The sequence below is a fragment of the Rhipicephalus sanguineus genome, chromosome 2, assembly GCF_013339695.2.
Source record: "Rhipicephalus sanguineus isolate Rsan-2018 chromosome 2, BIME_Rsan_1.4, whole genome shotgun sequence".
In the NCBI taxonomy this organism is placed as follows: domain Eukaryota; kingdom Metazoa; phylum Arthropoda; class Arachnida; order Ixodida; family Ixodidae; genus Rhipicephalus; species Rhipicephalus sanguineus.
Genome location: NC_051177.1, coordinates 212690776 through 212707323, shown reverse-complemented (window position 1 = coordinate 212707323; position 16548 = coordinate 212690776). Strand labels below are relative to the sequence as shown.

At 47.6% G+C, this 16548-nt stretch overlaps 1 protein-coding gene across 1 annotated transcript in view; it reads right to left on the bottom strand.

The window, feature by feature from the left end:
• The window catches only part of LOC119384060 (DNA mismatch repair protein Msh6), a 260639-nt gene that overhangs the window by 202975 nt on the left and 41116 nt on the right, over positions 1-16548 (bottom strand). Inside the window, exons 6-7 of the mRNA XM_037652348.2 lie at positions 11009-11059; positions 3159-3244 (exon numbers count right to left, since the gene is read on the bottom strand). Of these exons, the coding sequence (XP_037508276.1) occupies positions 3159-3244; positions 11009-11059 (137 nt within the window). The remainder of the gene's footprint in view (positions 1-3158; positions 3245-11008; positions 11060-16548) is intronic.

Below are 16548 nucleotides of genomic sequence, written 5' to 3'. Positions count from 1 at the left end.
GAGCGACGTGGCGGCGGAACGTAAGGACGGTGTTGAAACGTGGGCCCGGCGGCACCATCATCCCGTTCGTAGGCGTCGAATCCACGGCGCTCGTCCTGCTGACGCTTACGACAAAAGCGTGCAATGTGGCCACGATACCCGCAGTAATAGCACACCGGACGAGGCGATCGCCATGTTGGGTGAAAGGGCTGGCTAGGTGCACTCGGTGTCATCGAAGCCAGGTGGACCGGCGTCGAGTGTGCAGACATCGATTGCACGACGCCTGGTGAACCAGCGACGACTTGTGCGTACGTTGGCTGGAGTCGAGGGGTCAGAGAGTCCACATACGCTGGAGCGGCCATGGACGCCAATTCCTCCTTGATCACGTCACGCAAAAGAGTGCTGGAGGCGTGAGGTGGACTCGGGGTCGCTGATAGGCCTAGAGATTGCAGCTCTTCCCGTATAATCGCACGGATCACAGCACGCAACGAGGGATCGGCGGTGGCGGTGTTGTCAGGGCTATCCGGCGGCAACCGCTGAGACTCGAGTTCCTCTAGGCGTTGGCATGTGGCAACAACGTCGGCGACTGTGGTCGGGTTCTGTATGGCCAACGCATTGAAGGCGGTAGTGCCGATGCCTTTCAGTAGATGGCGAACCCTCTCCGATTCGGTCATGGAGGTGTTGAAACGGCGGCAAAGAGCAAGCACATCCTCAATGTATGAGGTGTAGGATTCGCCAAGTTGTTGCTTGCGAGTGTCCAAGGTCTTCTTTGCGAGGGCAGAACGAACTGCCGGAGTACCGAAAATTTGGCAAAGCTGTTGCCTGAAATGGGTCCAGTCCGTGAAATCAATTTCGTGATTGAAATACCACGTTTTCGCGACGTCTGTGAGGTAGAAAGATACACGGCGAAGCTTGGCCGGATCATCCCAGTTGTTTGTTGAACTCACTCGGTCGTAGTGGTCCAACCAATCTTCCACATCTTCACCTCGAAGTCCGGCGAACATGGGGGGGTCACGCTGGTGGCCACTGATAATCCAGGGTGGATAGGCCGCGGTAGTCGGGGCCGTGGAGGTAGATGCAGGTGCGCCGGTTGGCTCGTCCTGAGGCATGTTACCGGACACCTGGTACAGTAGAACCCCGCTGTTACGTTCCTCACTGATGCGTTTTCCCGGCTGTTACGTCGTTTTCCGCCGGTCCCGGCATAGCTCCCATAGGATACAATGTATTGGGAACCCCGCTGTTACGTCGTAACTGTCGGACCGTTCCCGTATGATACGTCGCGAAGTGCGCCCGGAGCCGACCGAGTGACTACCAAAGAGAGCGGCCATGGTGCATTTTCACGCAGCTTGGCCTCGTTTGACCGTAATATTAGCCGCATGAGAGGCGCAAGCAACAGAATCTTTCAATTGATGCAAACAAAAGCATGGCCTTCGAGATTCAAATTGCAAAGATGGCGTCTATGACGTAACTGCTCGCGAAAGCAAGGCCTTCGAGATTGGCATTTACTATTGACAAAAGCATAGCCTCTGAGATTTGCATTGCATAAACATGGCGTGTATGACGTACTTGCTTGCGAAAGCAAGGCCTTCGAGATTGGCATTCACTTCTGCCATCGCGTTGGCGTAGACTCATCATCATCGTTATTTGTCGGAGAACGGGAGGAGTTCGAGCTGGTTGGAGCTCGCATGGTCGTGCGTGCGGTTCGCGGTCGGACTCGCCGCGCCGGTCGTGATTGCGTGTGCTTAGTTCTTTCATGCCTACAGCTGTTGGTGTTAAAAAAATCACATACGTTGATTACATTTCTGTGGATAAGGCCGTCCTAAGCTCCGCGTTTCTATCCATCGACTAGATCGCGGCTGAACGCGCCAATTTTCGTGCTGCTCGTAAGAATTGAAATAAAATTCTGTACCACTAAATATTTTGCCGTTTTTCCTGTTTTTCGGCTCTTACGTTTCCCGTCTCTTACGTTTATTTCCTACGGTCCCTTCAAAAACGTATCAGCGGGGTTCTACTGTACAGACGGCGACCTGAGCGGAGCTCCAGGAGGTAGAGCAGGTTGCGAGAGGCAGGAAGATCGATGAGCAGCCTCCACCACTTGTGACGCAACGGTTAGCGCGACCTTTATTAGGCCCCGAAGACACGGTGAAGCGACCACACCCGAGGCACAGATCACAATCAAGCCGAGTTCCCACTACAGATGAAGACGACGAACACCCATGATGATGACCATGTACGAGAAGGGTAGATGTGTCTAATGAATGCCCACAATATGATTATGAGAGACGCCGTAGTGGAGGGCTCCGGAAATTTCGACCACCTGGGGTTCTTTAACGTGCACCTAAATCTAAGTACACGGGCCTCAAACATTTTCGCCTCCATCGAAAATGCAGCCGCCGCGGCTGGGTGTCCATGATTATCTACTGTGATTTATATGCAAAAACATGTTGGAGAGTTTTATTCTGATCGTAACAGAAAAAAAATGAATAGTGATGCAATTTTTGGAAAAAGAAGACCAGCAAAGAACAACCAGTAATTGCTGGCTTCCTTTTTTTATGAACCAACTTGCCCAACAAGCAATGTTGCTGAACAGTGATGCACACACTGCAGTATACAGTGCCCTGCAGTCTGTTTCCTAGAGTGCTGTGCTGCACTGAATTCAAGTTTATTACTATATCTTCCACTTGTGACACAAACTAATAAGCAACCTCAAGTGCTACGGGGGAACACAGACAGAAGTTCAAGTGAAGATGGAGGCTTGAAGTATTGTTGAACAAAGATTGACACAAACGTTTTAAAAAGAGGGCTTTTTCAAGGTAGCAACTGCTTCGCTTATGCATGCCTAGTTCAACCTCTGCTACTCTCAATAATGAAGGAAAAAAGTAGGTAAGTCAGTGCACAAGGAGAACAAAAGAATAAAAATACAAATTCAAAAAAGGGAAGGAGGAGTGGGAGTGGGTGAGAAAGCAGCTTACATGGCAGACGAAGAATGTCCCAGTATAATAAGCAAGCCATTCTTAACCTAGTCCCAAAGAAAGTTGGCATTCCATGGAGATGCCAGCATCTGTGGTGGGCAATTGTGTCCCTTTTTGTATGTCACACTTTATTCTGGTACTTCTTCCCACATATGTCTGCAGGAAGCAATAAACCACCTAAACAAAAAATTGACCAGAACATCTCACCTGCGCTTGCCCTCTTTGAGGAAGTCATAAGAGAGGTGTGCCCAAGTCCCGCTAGTCACAGCTGCCACAGGAGCAGGTTTCTTCACCTACAAAAGTACAGCACATTGCATCAACTGTTTCCATACATGAGAAATAGACCAGCTCATGATACTGAATGCAAACACAGTCGAACCCTCTTGTAACAATACCCATCTCAGCAGTGCAAAAGGCTCCTGCACCTTTTGTACGTTTTCTAATGGTGAAATACAATGGCCCTACGTTGCAGAATCAGATTCGCTGTGGTACTTCCCCACTGCCTGCCACCTAACAGGAATAAAGAAACAGCACTGCTCTTGGCAGCACTCCCGTGCAGCCAAAACAGTGCTGTTTTTACTCCTATCTTGCAGCATCTCAATTTTGTGTGAGACACAGATACAGAATAAAGCAAACGTAAAAATTCAGCAGATCCCACGTACCGTGGGAATCAATGTAATGCGAAGCATGCGGCGGGAAGGTCACTGTGGTGAAATTTTTTACATCGAGCGAGACGTTACGAAATGACGCTAACGATAGGCGCAAATGGTATATGCACACACCGTGCAAGGGACCCTTCAGGTCGCCTCGCACGGTGGAGCCTACGACTTCAAGAATTCGACATTGCCGTCGTTTACAAGTCCGGAAGGAAACACTCCGACGCTGACTGCCCGTCTCGCGCCCCCGTCGACCCACCACCACAGGACGACAAGGAGGACAACTCCTTCTTGGGAACCATAAGTGCCGACAACTTCGCCGAACGACAGTGAGCGGACTCAGAACTCAGGGGCCTTGTGGAATACCTCGAGGGCAGGACCATCGTTGTACCAAAGGTATTCCCGCAGGGACTGACGTCAATTTCTTGCGCAACGGTGTTCTCCTAAAGAAGAACTTTTCACCGCTTCGAGCAGATTGCCTTCTCGTGGTACCCTCTACATTGCGGCCAGAGGTCCTCCAGGCTCTGCACGGCGACCCTACGTCCGGACACCCGAGTGTTTCTCGCACGCTAGCAAGAATACAGGAGAAGTACTACTGGCCGCGCCTTTCCGCCGACGTCACTCGTTACGTAAAGATGTGCCGGGACTGTCAGCGACGCACGACACCACCCACTAGGCCAGCCAGACTTCTGCAGCCTATCGAGCCACCTCGACGGCCATTCCAGCAAATCGGGACGGACTTACTGGGGCCGTTCCCGACATCCAATACCGGAAACAAATGGATCGTCGTAGCTACCGACTACCTCACCCGCTACGCCGAGACAAGGGCCCCGCCCAGAGGCAGTGCCACTGAGGTAGCGAAGTTCTTCGTTGAGAACATCGTCCTGCGTCATGGCGCCCCAGAGGTCCTCATCACCGACAGAGGTACGGCGTTTACTGCTGACCTAACTCAGGCAATACTGAGATACAGCCAAACAAGCCACCGCCGGACTATAGCGTACCACCCACAGACCAATGGCCTCACCGAGCGGCTAAACAAGACCATCGTCGACATGCTGGCCATGTATGTCGACGTTGAACACAAGATGTGGGATGCCATCCTTCCGTACGTGACCTTCGCATACAACACGGCCATGCAAGAGACGACGCAAATGACGCCGTACAAGCTGGTCTACGGAAGGAGCCCGGCAACGACGCTCGACGCAATGCTACCAACCGCCACCGACGAAGACGATCTCGACGTTGCCGCCTATTTGCAACGCGCCGAAGAAGCTCGACAGCTCGCCCGCCTGCGCATCAAGAACCAGCAGAGGGTCGACAGCCGTCGCTATAATCTTCGACGATGCTTCGTGGGATACCAGCCTGGCGACCGTGTTTGGGTCTGGACGCCGATACGCCGACGTGGGCTTAGCGAAAAACTCCTTCGGCGATACTTCGGGCCATACAAGGTTCTTCGATGCCTCAGCGCTCTTGACTACGAGATCATCCTGGATGGCATTACGAACTCCCAGCGACGCCGCACACGACCTGAAGTCGTCAATGTCGTGCGCCTTAAGCCGTTTCTTGCGCGTTAGCGAACCTGGGAACTTTTTTTTTTCCTTTGTTATTGTAATTTATTTGTGTATGCACTTGTTTTTTTCTCTTCTATGTTCTTTCACAAGCATCGGGGCAATGCTTTTTCAGAGGGGGGCAATGCCATGCCCCCTTTTTGTCTTGTTTTGATGTATTCGGGTTTGACCAGCAGGGACGGTTATCAACGCTCGACGCTGTCCGCGAAACAGTGTTCGAGAAGCTTCGCGATTGTAGTAGATCGTTTTGTTAAGATTGCGCCCCGCACGCAAATGTACCAGCTTTGTCGAGAGATAACGCCGCCACCAGCGATATCGCTGGAAAGTTCGATAGCGCCTGTATAAAAGCCGACGCGCTTGACCGCTTGTGAGTTGATCGACGGTCGACGCTCTTTTCGCCGCTATCAGTGTATAGCTGTAGTTTGACTTTCAGTTTCCCGGCCACAAGTTCGGCCAAATAAAGAGTTTCATCTCTGGCGTGCTGACTGCTGCCTTCGTCGACGTCACGACCACGTGACAATATGTTGAAGTTGCACATGTGTTATATAACCAGTTCTTTACAGTTGCGTAATGATGTCAATAGAAACAGACGTATTACCAACACCAGATGCGGTAAGCAGAGATGTGGTGGTTATACTTGTCCGTTATGATGGAGAATGCACGCACGTTTCAAGAACCCGTGTGTATGTGTGGAAGGCGTTCTTGACAGTTCTCACATAGGTGGCGGCGAGCGCAGTCTCTTTGTTACTTGTGATTGATGTGCACAATGCAGACCTCGCCAATTCCGCTGCTTGTCTGTGTGTGTTCTGTGTCTGGCGGGCGGCGAAGTGATATGTGGCCTACGTTGAAGTTGCGCATCACTGTGTTCTTATATGTGCCCACGCCGCCGCACCTGCAATGAAGCCCGCTAGCTGTGGACATCACATTGGAATCCAGTGATTGTGGTGGACTTCGATGAGCTAGTCCCGCTCAAGTCGCAACTGAACTGCTTTAAATTTTCTTCCTTCCTGTCAATGATTCTATTTTGTGGAACAGGCTTGACGGTTCTATTGGATGACTGCCTGTGGAACAATTAATTTTCTGTAGATGTGTAAAATACATTTGTGATAATAGCATTTTCCTTTAGATCTACAACCTGTAAAATTGTTTTACCTCTTCTGTGTATTTTGTTTTACATGATGTATAACACAGACTGTGTTCTTGTACTTTCAATGTTTCAATATTTAAATTTAATATCTGACAGCACTGTAATTTTGATCTGCAATGAGTAAATCTGTTTTACCCCTTCTGTGTGTTCTTTTAACCTGTTATATTACGCAACTGTGTTTTTTAGGGGCGAAGCTCCTTAAGCCGTGGGTCGTGCGTCCCTGATGTATGTAGTAGCCACCTCTCGTTTAGTTCGTGGAGTGTCCGCCAGATGGCGGTACTTGTATATGATGAAAACACGGCTCAAGGCCGGCTGATAACTGAGGACGACGAAGTGGGAAGCTCGAGCAGCAACCACGATTTCTCTGAGGAAGACGACGCTCGGGTCTTCGGTTGTTCGGACTTCAACGCCTGATGCTCACCACCCCTTCACGAAGCGGTTCTGCCAGTCCGATCCCGCAACCCGTTCCTGCAGTGGATACTCCTGTCCACCGCTACAGTCGCCGACTGTGAGGCCTTAGTCCCGAGGCCATCCCTCTGGAACTTCTCCAGCTAAGCCCCACATCAGGAGAAATGGCCACCGCCGGCGCTTCACAGGTGACTGTTGAGCAGCCGATGCGAGAAAGTTTGATGTTTAACATTTCTCACGTGTTTACTTTAGTGGGGCGAATTACTCGTATTCACCGTTTACCGATGATGCCCTCCGGAGCTTCGCCCCACTCATCATCATTCACCCCGTGGATATGCTGTAATTTTTTTTATCTTCAATACATGGTACTGAACCAGCCCTTCTACAGTCAAATGCCGATTTTTCGGACGCCCGATTTTCCGGACATGCTCGAAAATTCGGACGCTTTCGCGGCACCGTCACCAGCCCCATAGACGTCAATGTATTAGAATGTCCGAAATTTTGGATGCTGAAACTATTCCGCGTCCAATTTTTCGGACTTTTTGCCCAAATTGCAGGTCCGAAAAGCATTATTTGAAGCCCCCATCTCTGCCACTTCTATCATCTCGTAGGTTCGAACCAGCGCTTTCGCGAGTCGATCTGTTTGCGAAAGTAGCAGAGTCTGAAAGTCAGCTTTGCCGCAATGCCGAAGCGTTATGGGGTGAAGCAGACCAGAAATTCAAAGGGGCCGCTATCACGGCGCCGTGCGGCGATGTCTTTACGGATAAGCAGCGGAAATGCACGGAGGCGTGATGGCGGCAGCTGGCAAACGCGCCAGTATGGCTTAATCGCTGACAACCCTTACGATAAGCATCTTCAGTTAACTGCTCGATAGTGCATGTGGCCTAGCGCAGTTGCATGCGTACTGCACGCATTTAATAGGCGAGAACACAAATGCGCCGCGCCGCCATTCCCGCTGCCTCTTGGTGCGAGACCGTAAGTGTGCCACTCACGGACAAAACCAGCTCGCTATTGCCGCGCCCGTGTGCGGTCAGGAACAAAGTGCGCATCACGAACCCTTTCAGATAAATGCGCGCGTACGATACAGCAACAGTACAGTTAACGGCGTCAACTTAGTTGGCGATGTGCTGCACACAACTAGAAACGATTGGCTTGACACGGCAGCAAATGCTGCGTATCGGCGATGTGTGTGCGCATCGTTTACATGCGCACACGCATCGGGGAAAGCCGGACGAGTCGTCCACTCTTCCGCCAGTCTTTGTGTTCCGCGTCATCGTTTCCAAATGCTCCATGCGAGAGAGCCGTAATCTACTCCGCGCTTTCCTGTTACCAGCGGCGCTCATCGCGAGATGCAAAAGTGGCGGTTGGCACGTACGTAAAGCGGGGTTACCGAATGTATTTGCGAGAGCCTGGGCGCGGATCAAAATGCCTCATAATTGTACTGGGAGGCATTAAGGCTATTTCGGACGTGACTGTGGCGATTTGACCGCTTGAGCGGAATGAAAAAGCATGAATTTGTTTTTTCGGACTGCCCGATTTTTTGGACGATTTCGCGGCCCCTAGGGAGTTTGAAAAATCGGACGTTGACTGTATGTCTCATAGAGAGACAGCAATGTTTATAAAAAAATAAATAAATAAGCACGAAAGTTTGTGCAGAGTCACTGAGTCATGCGGTTGCCTAGTTGTGGTACTAATTGAAAACATGGCTCCACCCATTTATTCACATCTCCCTCATTGTGACATACGCCTAGACGCAATAAAAAAAAAACCGAGAAGGGGGCATTCTTTTGCAGCTCCCTGCAACCTGTGCTGCACCCCTATTGCCCTTCAAAAAGCTTTTATTAACAGCAGAGCTGCCTATCTACCTGTTGTTATTGGAGCTCTCAAACAATTCCATGGCGCCCTGCAGCCTGTGATGTCTCTTTACAATCACAGTAGCTTTTTGTTATCCGGTGACTTCTCTTTAATTACATAGCCCAGTTGATCACTGACAACACTAAGCAAAATGTTGAAAGTGATTTGGTTAACATGTGCCTCATATTTAACCTACCTCAAGTTGTAGCTTCCATTACTAGACAAAGCACTCATTACTTTAACCTCCTTGATTGATATTTAGATATGATCCTGGTGAAATAAATCTTGATGAAATAAGTGACCCTTCTCGGATCCTTTCTATGTACACTTGTCCCCCTAAAGATGGGTAAATTATAACTCTTGATTATATGATTACTAGAATATCACAGGAGAACTTACTGAGTTTCGGCGTCCTTTATCGGTGGACTCCTGTTCCCACTCTACCTGAACTAATGTGGTCATTTCATAAACCTGAGGTGCATAGGTAATCAAAAAATCCATTCCTATGACTTCCATAAAGGAATGCGTAACATCCCCCTCGGTTGGCGCAAGCAAAAGTTTCTAGCGACTCATATGCATAGAAGAAATATCGCACCGCAGCTAATGTAAATGACGCTAGTTTAGCTGAGGCTAAGCATACTATCTTCAAACTTATATCGTCTAATTTCTTGCCTACTAAACAAAAACAACTTCAGAAAATGATCAATCCAAAACAGCTGCATAGCTTGGACATGACACAGGTAAACCCAGTCCCAATGTTGCAGTAGCAGAAACCCTGAACTCTATGTTCTGTTCTGTTTTTACTAAAGAATCTGATAGTAATCTCCAATTTTCCCCAACCTTCAATCCCCTGGTTATGACAGACATCGCATTCTCTCCTGACGGTATTGCTAAAATAATTGATTCACAAAAAATGATTTTATCCACTGGTCTTGGCAGCATCAACTCAAAAGCACTAAAGAATACCAAATGCTCAACAAGCTTTTGCCAGTTGCACATTTTTCAACAGTCAATTGTCATGCAGCCCATGTCTTGTGATTGGAAGTTATAGGGGTTCTTAATTAAAATGAACACACAAATTTGCACGTGCCAACCTGTCCCTTCTTCTGGGTCGCACCACGCGCTAGCGGAGTGGCAGTCACTCTCGCTAGAACTTCCGCAGCAGCCCTAACAGTTAAGAGCTGTGAGCCCCTGTCCCAATGTTCACGTATGCCTGTATTCAAGAACAGAACTTAACTTTTGCAAAAAGTCTGACTCATGAAAGAACAAAAAAAAGTTTGAGATAAGTTCACGGAAAGTCTCAAAAACCACACTTAAGGCTGACTTATGAAAGTACCATTTTTCTGGGTAAGTAAGGCTGCTGGGAATGAGGCTAGAAAAGTGTTCTTACTTCTTTCCTTAAATTAAGCACAAATAAAGAACTAACTTTCACACAACACTGGACGTAAATAGTGCAGACTTTAGAAAAGTAAAATGCGTAATAAGCAAAATAAATACTGCTCGCTGTTGCAGATTTATCGGCTTTCGCCCGGCCACAACCAGCAGCCGCCACTCAGTGGCCATCACTATAGTGTGGCCGTCACAACTCGCGGTTATTTTGTGCGTTTATAGCGGTGACACTTTGCATGCAACACGAGTGGTTTGTCATCCCCTTACGTGCATGTTCTTCCTTGCATTATTTTTCTGCTTTTCAGCGCTTTGTGTATTTTGCTAACTTCCTTTAATTAAGTAAAACTTGTTGCTGGGGGAGTTGGTTGAAATCGAAGGGGTACATTTTAGCGCGAACTATGAAAGAAAGGCATGAGTCTCCTCAAAAGCCGCGGAGCTTGTCGTTTACACCAATACTGTCAACTTTCTGAATACCATTAACTTTTTCAGCAGAGGTCCACATTGGCTTCTCGTGAATCTCAACTCACACTTTTTCACGACATTCACACTAACATTGATCAGGATGCTGATGAATAGTCAGTAAACACAAGCGCATGTGTGAATGCCTGGGTGACATGACGTCACGCCAGAGTTGACTATACAGTAGACTCTCAGTAAACGGAAATCTGTTAAACGGAACTGCTGCTTAAATGGAACAACTGAATCTGATATGATTGGTTTCGTACATGAATTCTGCACCCCTGTTCATCTCTCAGTAAACGGAACTCCTGTTAAATGGAACACATTTTCCTGGTCCCTTTAGGTTCCGTTTAACGAGAGTCAACTGTACCTAAACAACTAACTCAATAAACCTGCATTCATTCCTGCTTCAGCGCCTATTACTGCAGGGGTGACGAGGGTGCAATTAGCTCCATGATCCCAGACTGCTAGCCATAATGCCAGATATGAAAGTACGGTATTCAAGACTTGCAATGTAGAAGTTTGTGATTAGTCAGCCAACATAAGAGCAAGCTTAAGATATCCACAGCAACCTACCTTGGCGAGGACTGCAGCTGACTTGGAAGTAGGCCGCTTGCGAGGGGGGCTCTGCATAGGTGGCAGCAACACAAAGAGGCCATATACACGTGATCTCAAGACAAACTTCAGATGCCCGAAGACACAAGGAGTCTAACAGTGCGTCGTCTTCCTACTGTCCTTGTCAGGGCTGAAAATCTTTTTTCCTAACCCCTACGTGCTTTCAGGTCAGCAGTCGAGCACCATAACCCCTAGACTACAGTGGTGGGTTTGTTATCACGAAATGATGTCATTTGCTGGCTTCACCGCAACATACAAGATGTGCATTTTGGCAATACACTGATGATAAGGTGAGCACGGCACATATCGTTTCTGCGGGGGACCATCATCCCTTCTTGGTTTTCGAAAGGGGGTGGGGTGACAACCCCTAGAGAACACACCCCCCTCACCCACTGGCACGAGTTCTCGAATTGGGTTCCGTGAAAGAATTATTAGGGTACTGCGAGTGCTGAGAACTACGAGTACTACAACTGCATACCATTAATTTACACAGTTCTTATTTAGAAAAATAATTTTATATTGCACTTTGGACTAATGAAGCTTTCGTGGTCTGTGGCAGTGAGAAACCCACACTGCAGTAGCTCTCCAGACTGATCACTGTGGGATTTGGGACACACAGTGGCCGCGACGAGCACACTCGCGAGAGCAGTTTGTAACAAGTGGGTGAAAATCGGCAAATTTTGCAGGCTGAGGCAACTTGACTGGACTTCCTTGGCGATTCACAATGATATTGGCTGTTAAAAAGGCATTTTATAACGGACACACGTGCGCCTCCAGTCACGCGTTACTTATGGCTTACACCACGTCGGTGTCCATATGACTCAGTTTCCACACGTACTCGTTTGCCACTGTATGATAATGATTTCACAATCAAGACGTTCCACCAGCAATTTGACGCACACGAGTGGCAGCAGCATAACTCCGTGCCGGATGCTGGATACACGGGCATTTATTTTGGCTTAATGCAGCGTGGCTCACATGAAAAAAAATTTTTTTTTACGAAATATCAAACTTTTGCAGGTCCAAATGTTGATTTGCATGAAGGCATCGTTTACACAGTGCGTGATACCTAACAGCAGCCGTATAACCGGCATGTGGCGGCACCCTGTGCCAAGAAACACATCTGATCCAAATGCCAATCTTGATTTATGTCAGCTATAAGCTATCAGCATGCTACTTGCTGTTCAATGTCAAACAGCAGGTGCCGGCAGCTGTGAAGATAGCGAGCACAGGCCTCTGTATGAAAAGAAGGCGCCTGAGAAAATGGCAACTTCGCGCTCTGCATCTGAACTCTACGTGCTGCACACGACTGGAAGAACCGTCTGAGCTGTTCATGCTGTGCCTGCTTTCCGCAAGATGTGTTTCCTCCCCAAGCCCAAGGGGTGGTTCATAACCCCTTTAAACAAACAATGCTTCACAGCACAGTGTCCGTGGAAGCGGTGGATGAAAGGTACACTAAAGGCAAATATTAAGTCGATGTTGATTGTTGAAATAGCAGTCCAGAAACCTAGTAGTGCTACTTTTGTGCCAACAAAGTGGTTATTTTGAAATAACGTCACGTTTTAGTGGTCCACATTGCGTTAGCGCACTTCAAATCCCCCACCTGAAAGCGGTCTTTCTCACGTCACTGCTGCCGTGCCCAACGTTGCCTGCCTTTACTGCGCGGCGGCGTGCACCATTCGGGCATCCGGCAACATCACATGCATGCGGCATTTCGTCGAACTTTCTGCCACAGCGACTTTCACGAGCGTGCAAAACACGCGGCAGTACGCGATACCGAAACTACCACTGAGACGCGACCGCGTGAGTGAAGCAGGGCGCCGGGCGAAACGCAGTTCGGCGAAAACATAACTTTTGAACCACGCGCGCCGTTCCCCATGGCAACGCCAAAGAGGTTCTTTTTTTCCATGAATCAAACAGAAACGAACAAGCAGCATTTTATTACGTCTTTTGATGTACGGAAGGTTCTTTTTTTTTTATTGCAGCTAGTTTGATTACGAGTGATTAATTGTAGTCGGACTCTCTCATGTCATTGGGATTACTTCCAAAATGTCCCACTCGTGGCGCTCATCGTGTGATACATTTAGCTTAATTTCTCGGTAAGTAGGCCACTGCTGTTGATAATATTGCCGTTTTAGAAGTTGTCATGCATTGAGCTTTCACTCTGACATAAATTCTTATTTGCCTTTAGTATCCCTTGAACAAAATCTTTGCAGAAAGGCCTAGCAGGCAAGCACTGCTCCATAGCAGCAGTCCACGGTTGCCGTAGGCACCTTTTAGCATGCTGGTGTGCAGGCATCACTAACTTAGTCATACTGGTTTTTTGTTGTTTCCGAGTTCTACAGCGAAGCTGTATATAACTAGGCCATTTGCAACTTCGTGAACAGTTACCTGCTCAACAGAAAACTATAAACGGCCTTTAACTTCAAATAAAAAGAAACAATAAAAAAATGCCAGGCCTGCACGGAAAGCGCAGCACAGTCACAGCGAAAGCTGGAAGAGGGGCATTTCTAGAGCCCGTTGTAAACTCTCTTGGGGCTACTAATACAAGCACACTAGCAATGTACCCACTACGCCATAAATCACAATATTTGTGAAATTGGGAAGCACCTACAACGCCATTACTCGTCATTGTGCGCAGAAGCGAGGTTCCAGCTACACATATGTAAGGCATTATGTGCACTTTGTTTACATGACGACTGATGACGATGAAGAATTGTGGCTCAGCCCTTTATAATGGGTTGGAAGCTTTAAACGGCTCACCAGTTACGTAATTCGCATTGTGTGACGCCCGGTCGCTATTTAACTCTCCCACCATGCAATATAACATATATTGACGTGAGAAAGAGAGACAGAGAGAGGGGGGAAGAACTTTATTGAGACCTTGAGGAAATGAAAGATGGCCTCATGGGCTTCCTTGGCAACGAATGCAAGTGCACTTGCGAGGAACCCACTGCTCTATAAATCATAATTTCTGTGAAGTAGGGAAGCAGCCACTATGGCATTTTTCGTCATTCAACGGAGAGCCGTGGTACCCGCTAAAACATGTAAGGCATTATGCGCACTTTGTTGGTGTTGTGCCTGATGACGAAGAATTATTGCAGAGCATCTTGTAGTGGGTTGGAGGCATCCAACAGCCCACTCGTTGTGCAATTCGCATTGTGTGACGCCTGGTTACAGAATTCGTGTTGTGTGGTGCGTGGTTGTTATTTCACTCTTCTACTACACTAAATTGCATATGTTAATGTGGTTCCTTGTGGACATGAAGCCTGTATAGCGTCGTTTTGCAAGGCAGTTCCAAGCACCGGCATGGCTCTGAGGTACAACACTGGGCTCCCAACGCAGAGGGCCCAGGTTCGAACCCCGTTCCACCCTGGAAATTTTTTCTCATTTCGTTTTTTTTCTTATTTCGAGCGATAGTGGTTACGGACACCGGCGGCGGCGGCGGCGGCGGACAACTACGCCACCAAAAACGGCCGTTGAAATGATCTCATAACAGCTTTCGCTGTAAAAGCGACCACGGCCAGAGACCGGGTCCAAACGGCAACTAAATGGGCGCTGATCTGACTGCCACCCTAAGAGTAGTACGAAATATGAATGTATTGAAACTCCGCGAACAGTTACCTAGTCATCAGAAAAACCCCTAGCAGGTACGTGCGACAGAAATAGAAGGCATGTGCCACAGAAATTGGGCAAACCCCACTACTCGCCACTGGTCAACTAAAATGTTTAGAAATGGAAAATGCGCCGCAAATTGATGCACGCTGCTCAAATGGCTCCACAAGATTATGCACGAAACGGCAAGCCAGATAATATGATGCATGTTGAGGAAAAAAGATGCATGCTGCTCAAATCGATAACTTTAATAGAGCATACGCAAAGCTCGAAAGGGACTTTCTGCATGTTTCATCAAAATTCTGTCATTTCCGTGCTGTGTGCTACACAGCTCCACAGGTCATCCACCACCTTCACAAAGTGGAAAGGCCCATGAATTTTTTTTTTTTTCATGTGGCAATTGTAGGCGAGGAAGGCAGGAATGGAAACGTGAAACTTTGACCTTTCTATCAGTCCCAAGATGCAGGTGGCTCAGTAGCCAGAAATATAAAAGATGGCTTGGTGACCTTCTGTCCTTTTGTGTGATCTTGGGTTTTGTTTTCACCATCCGTGCTGAAAGGGTTTCTTTCAGGTGTTCCCAGTGCGTCGTCAGCAAAACCATTTTGATACAGTGCAGATTAGGCATGCAGATGTCACAACGAAATACATTTATTTAGCTTTTTTTGCAATCTGGTCCCCACATCCCTCTATAATAGCCAGTAGCATGAGTGACGATATCACTGCAGAGTTTAGTGCATTTCTGACAGGGCTAATCTGAGAGATCAAGAGCAGAAAGGTACAAACAATTGGGCACTATTGAATTTTCACATGAAGTTCAGCATACTGTTAATTTTTCACATGCAAGACAGCTTGTTATGATACAGGTATTTTGCGTGCCCTCAAGGAATTCGTATCATCGTGATTCTACTGCGTACACACCCTGCACAAAGAGTGCAATAAATCAAACAAGGTAGCAAGAATTCCTGAATTGTCGGAAAACAATACACAACATTCAACTTTTAAGTAGTTTCCTTCTTGGTTGGCCTTTGTTTTTTTTTTTTTTTGCGAGTGTGTTTCTTCCTTTGATCACACCTTCTCCTGACCAGACATGTTATCATTGAACCATCCATTACATTGGATTCAACGGAGGAATTCATGTTAGAAGACCGGGCTTGCAAACACAGACACAAGAGAAGTCAAGAGAACACAAACACTGACTAACAACTGAAAAGGCACCCAGCGGCAGAAAAGAAAGTAGGCCCACAACTTACCTACGCATGCCCAGGCATCTACGTAGGGCAGACGGCCGCTGTGTTAACCAGATGTTAATGGAACATAAGAGATCGCTAACCAGAGGCTCACCATCTAAGCTATCGTTACATTGTTGAGAGTTTAAATGGACGCCGAAATTCAATGAATGCACAGTTTTACACAGGCACAGAATTGAGGAATGATTGAACGTCTAACGGTTGAGGCCTGGAATATCAGTAATTGTGGTAGCACATGGGTAAGCCAACCGTCGATTAACTTGCATAAACGAGAAACCAAATGCCTGAACAGTTACATCTCATGTAGACCCCTGCATGTGCCATATTGATAGGTATCGCCTCTTGCCTGGGCACGCCCAGATAAGTTTTCGTGCCTACTTTCTTTGCCACCACTGTGCACCTTTTCAGTTGTTAGTCGGTGTTTTTGGTGTGTTGACTTCTCTCTTGTGACCGTGTTGGCACACCCAATGTGAATACCTATCACCTATCTGAATACCTGAACACCCTATCTGAACACCAACCGACAAGCTCAGCTCTCAGTTACTGAACACAGAAAAGTTTGCAGAACAAAAACCTTCATTAAAGGGACACTAAATGCAAATAAAAATTTATGTCAGAGTGAAAGGTCAATCTTTGAGA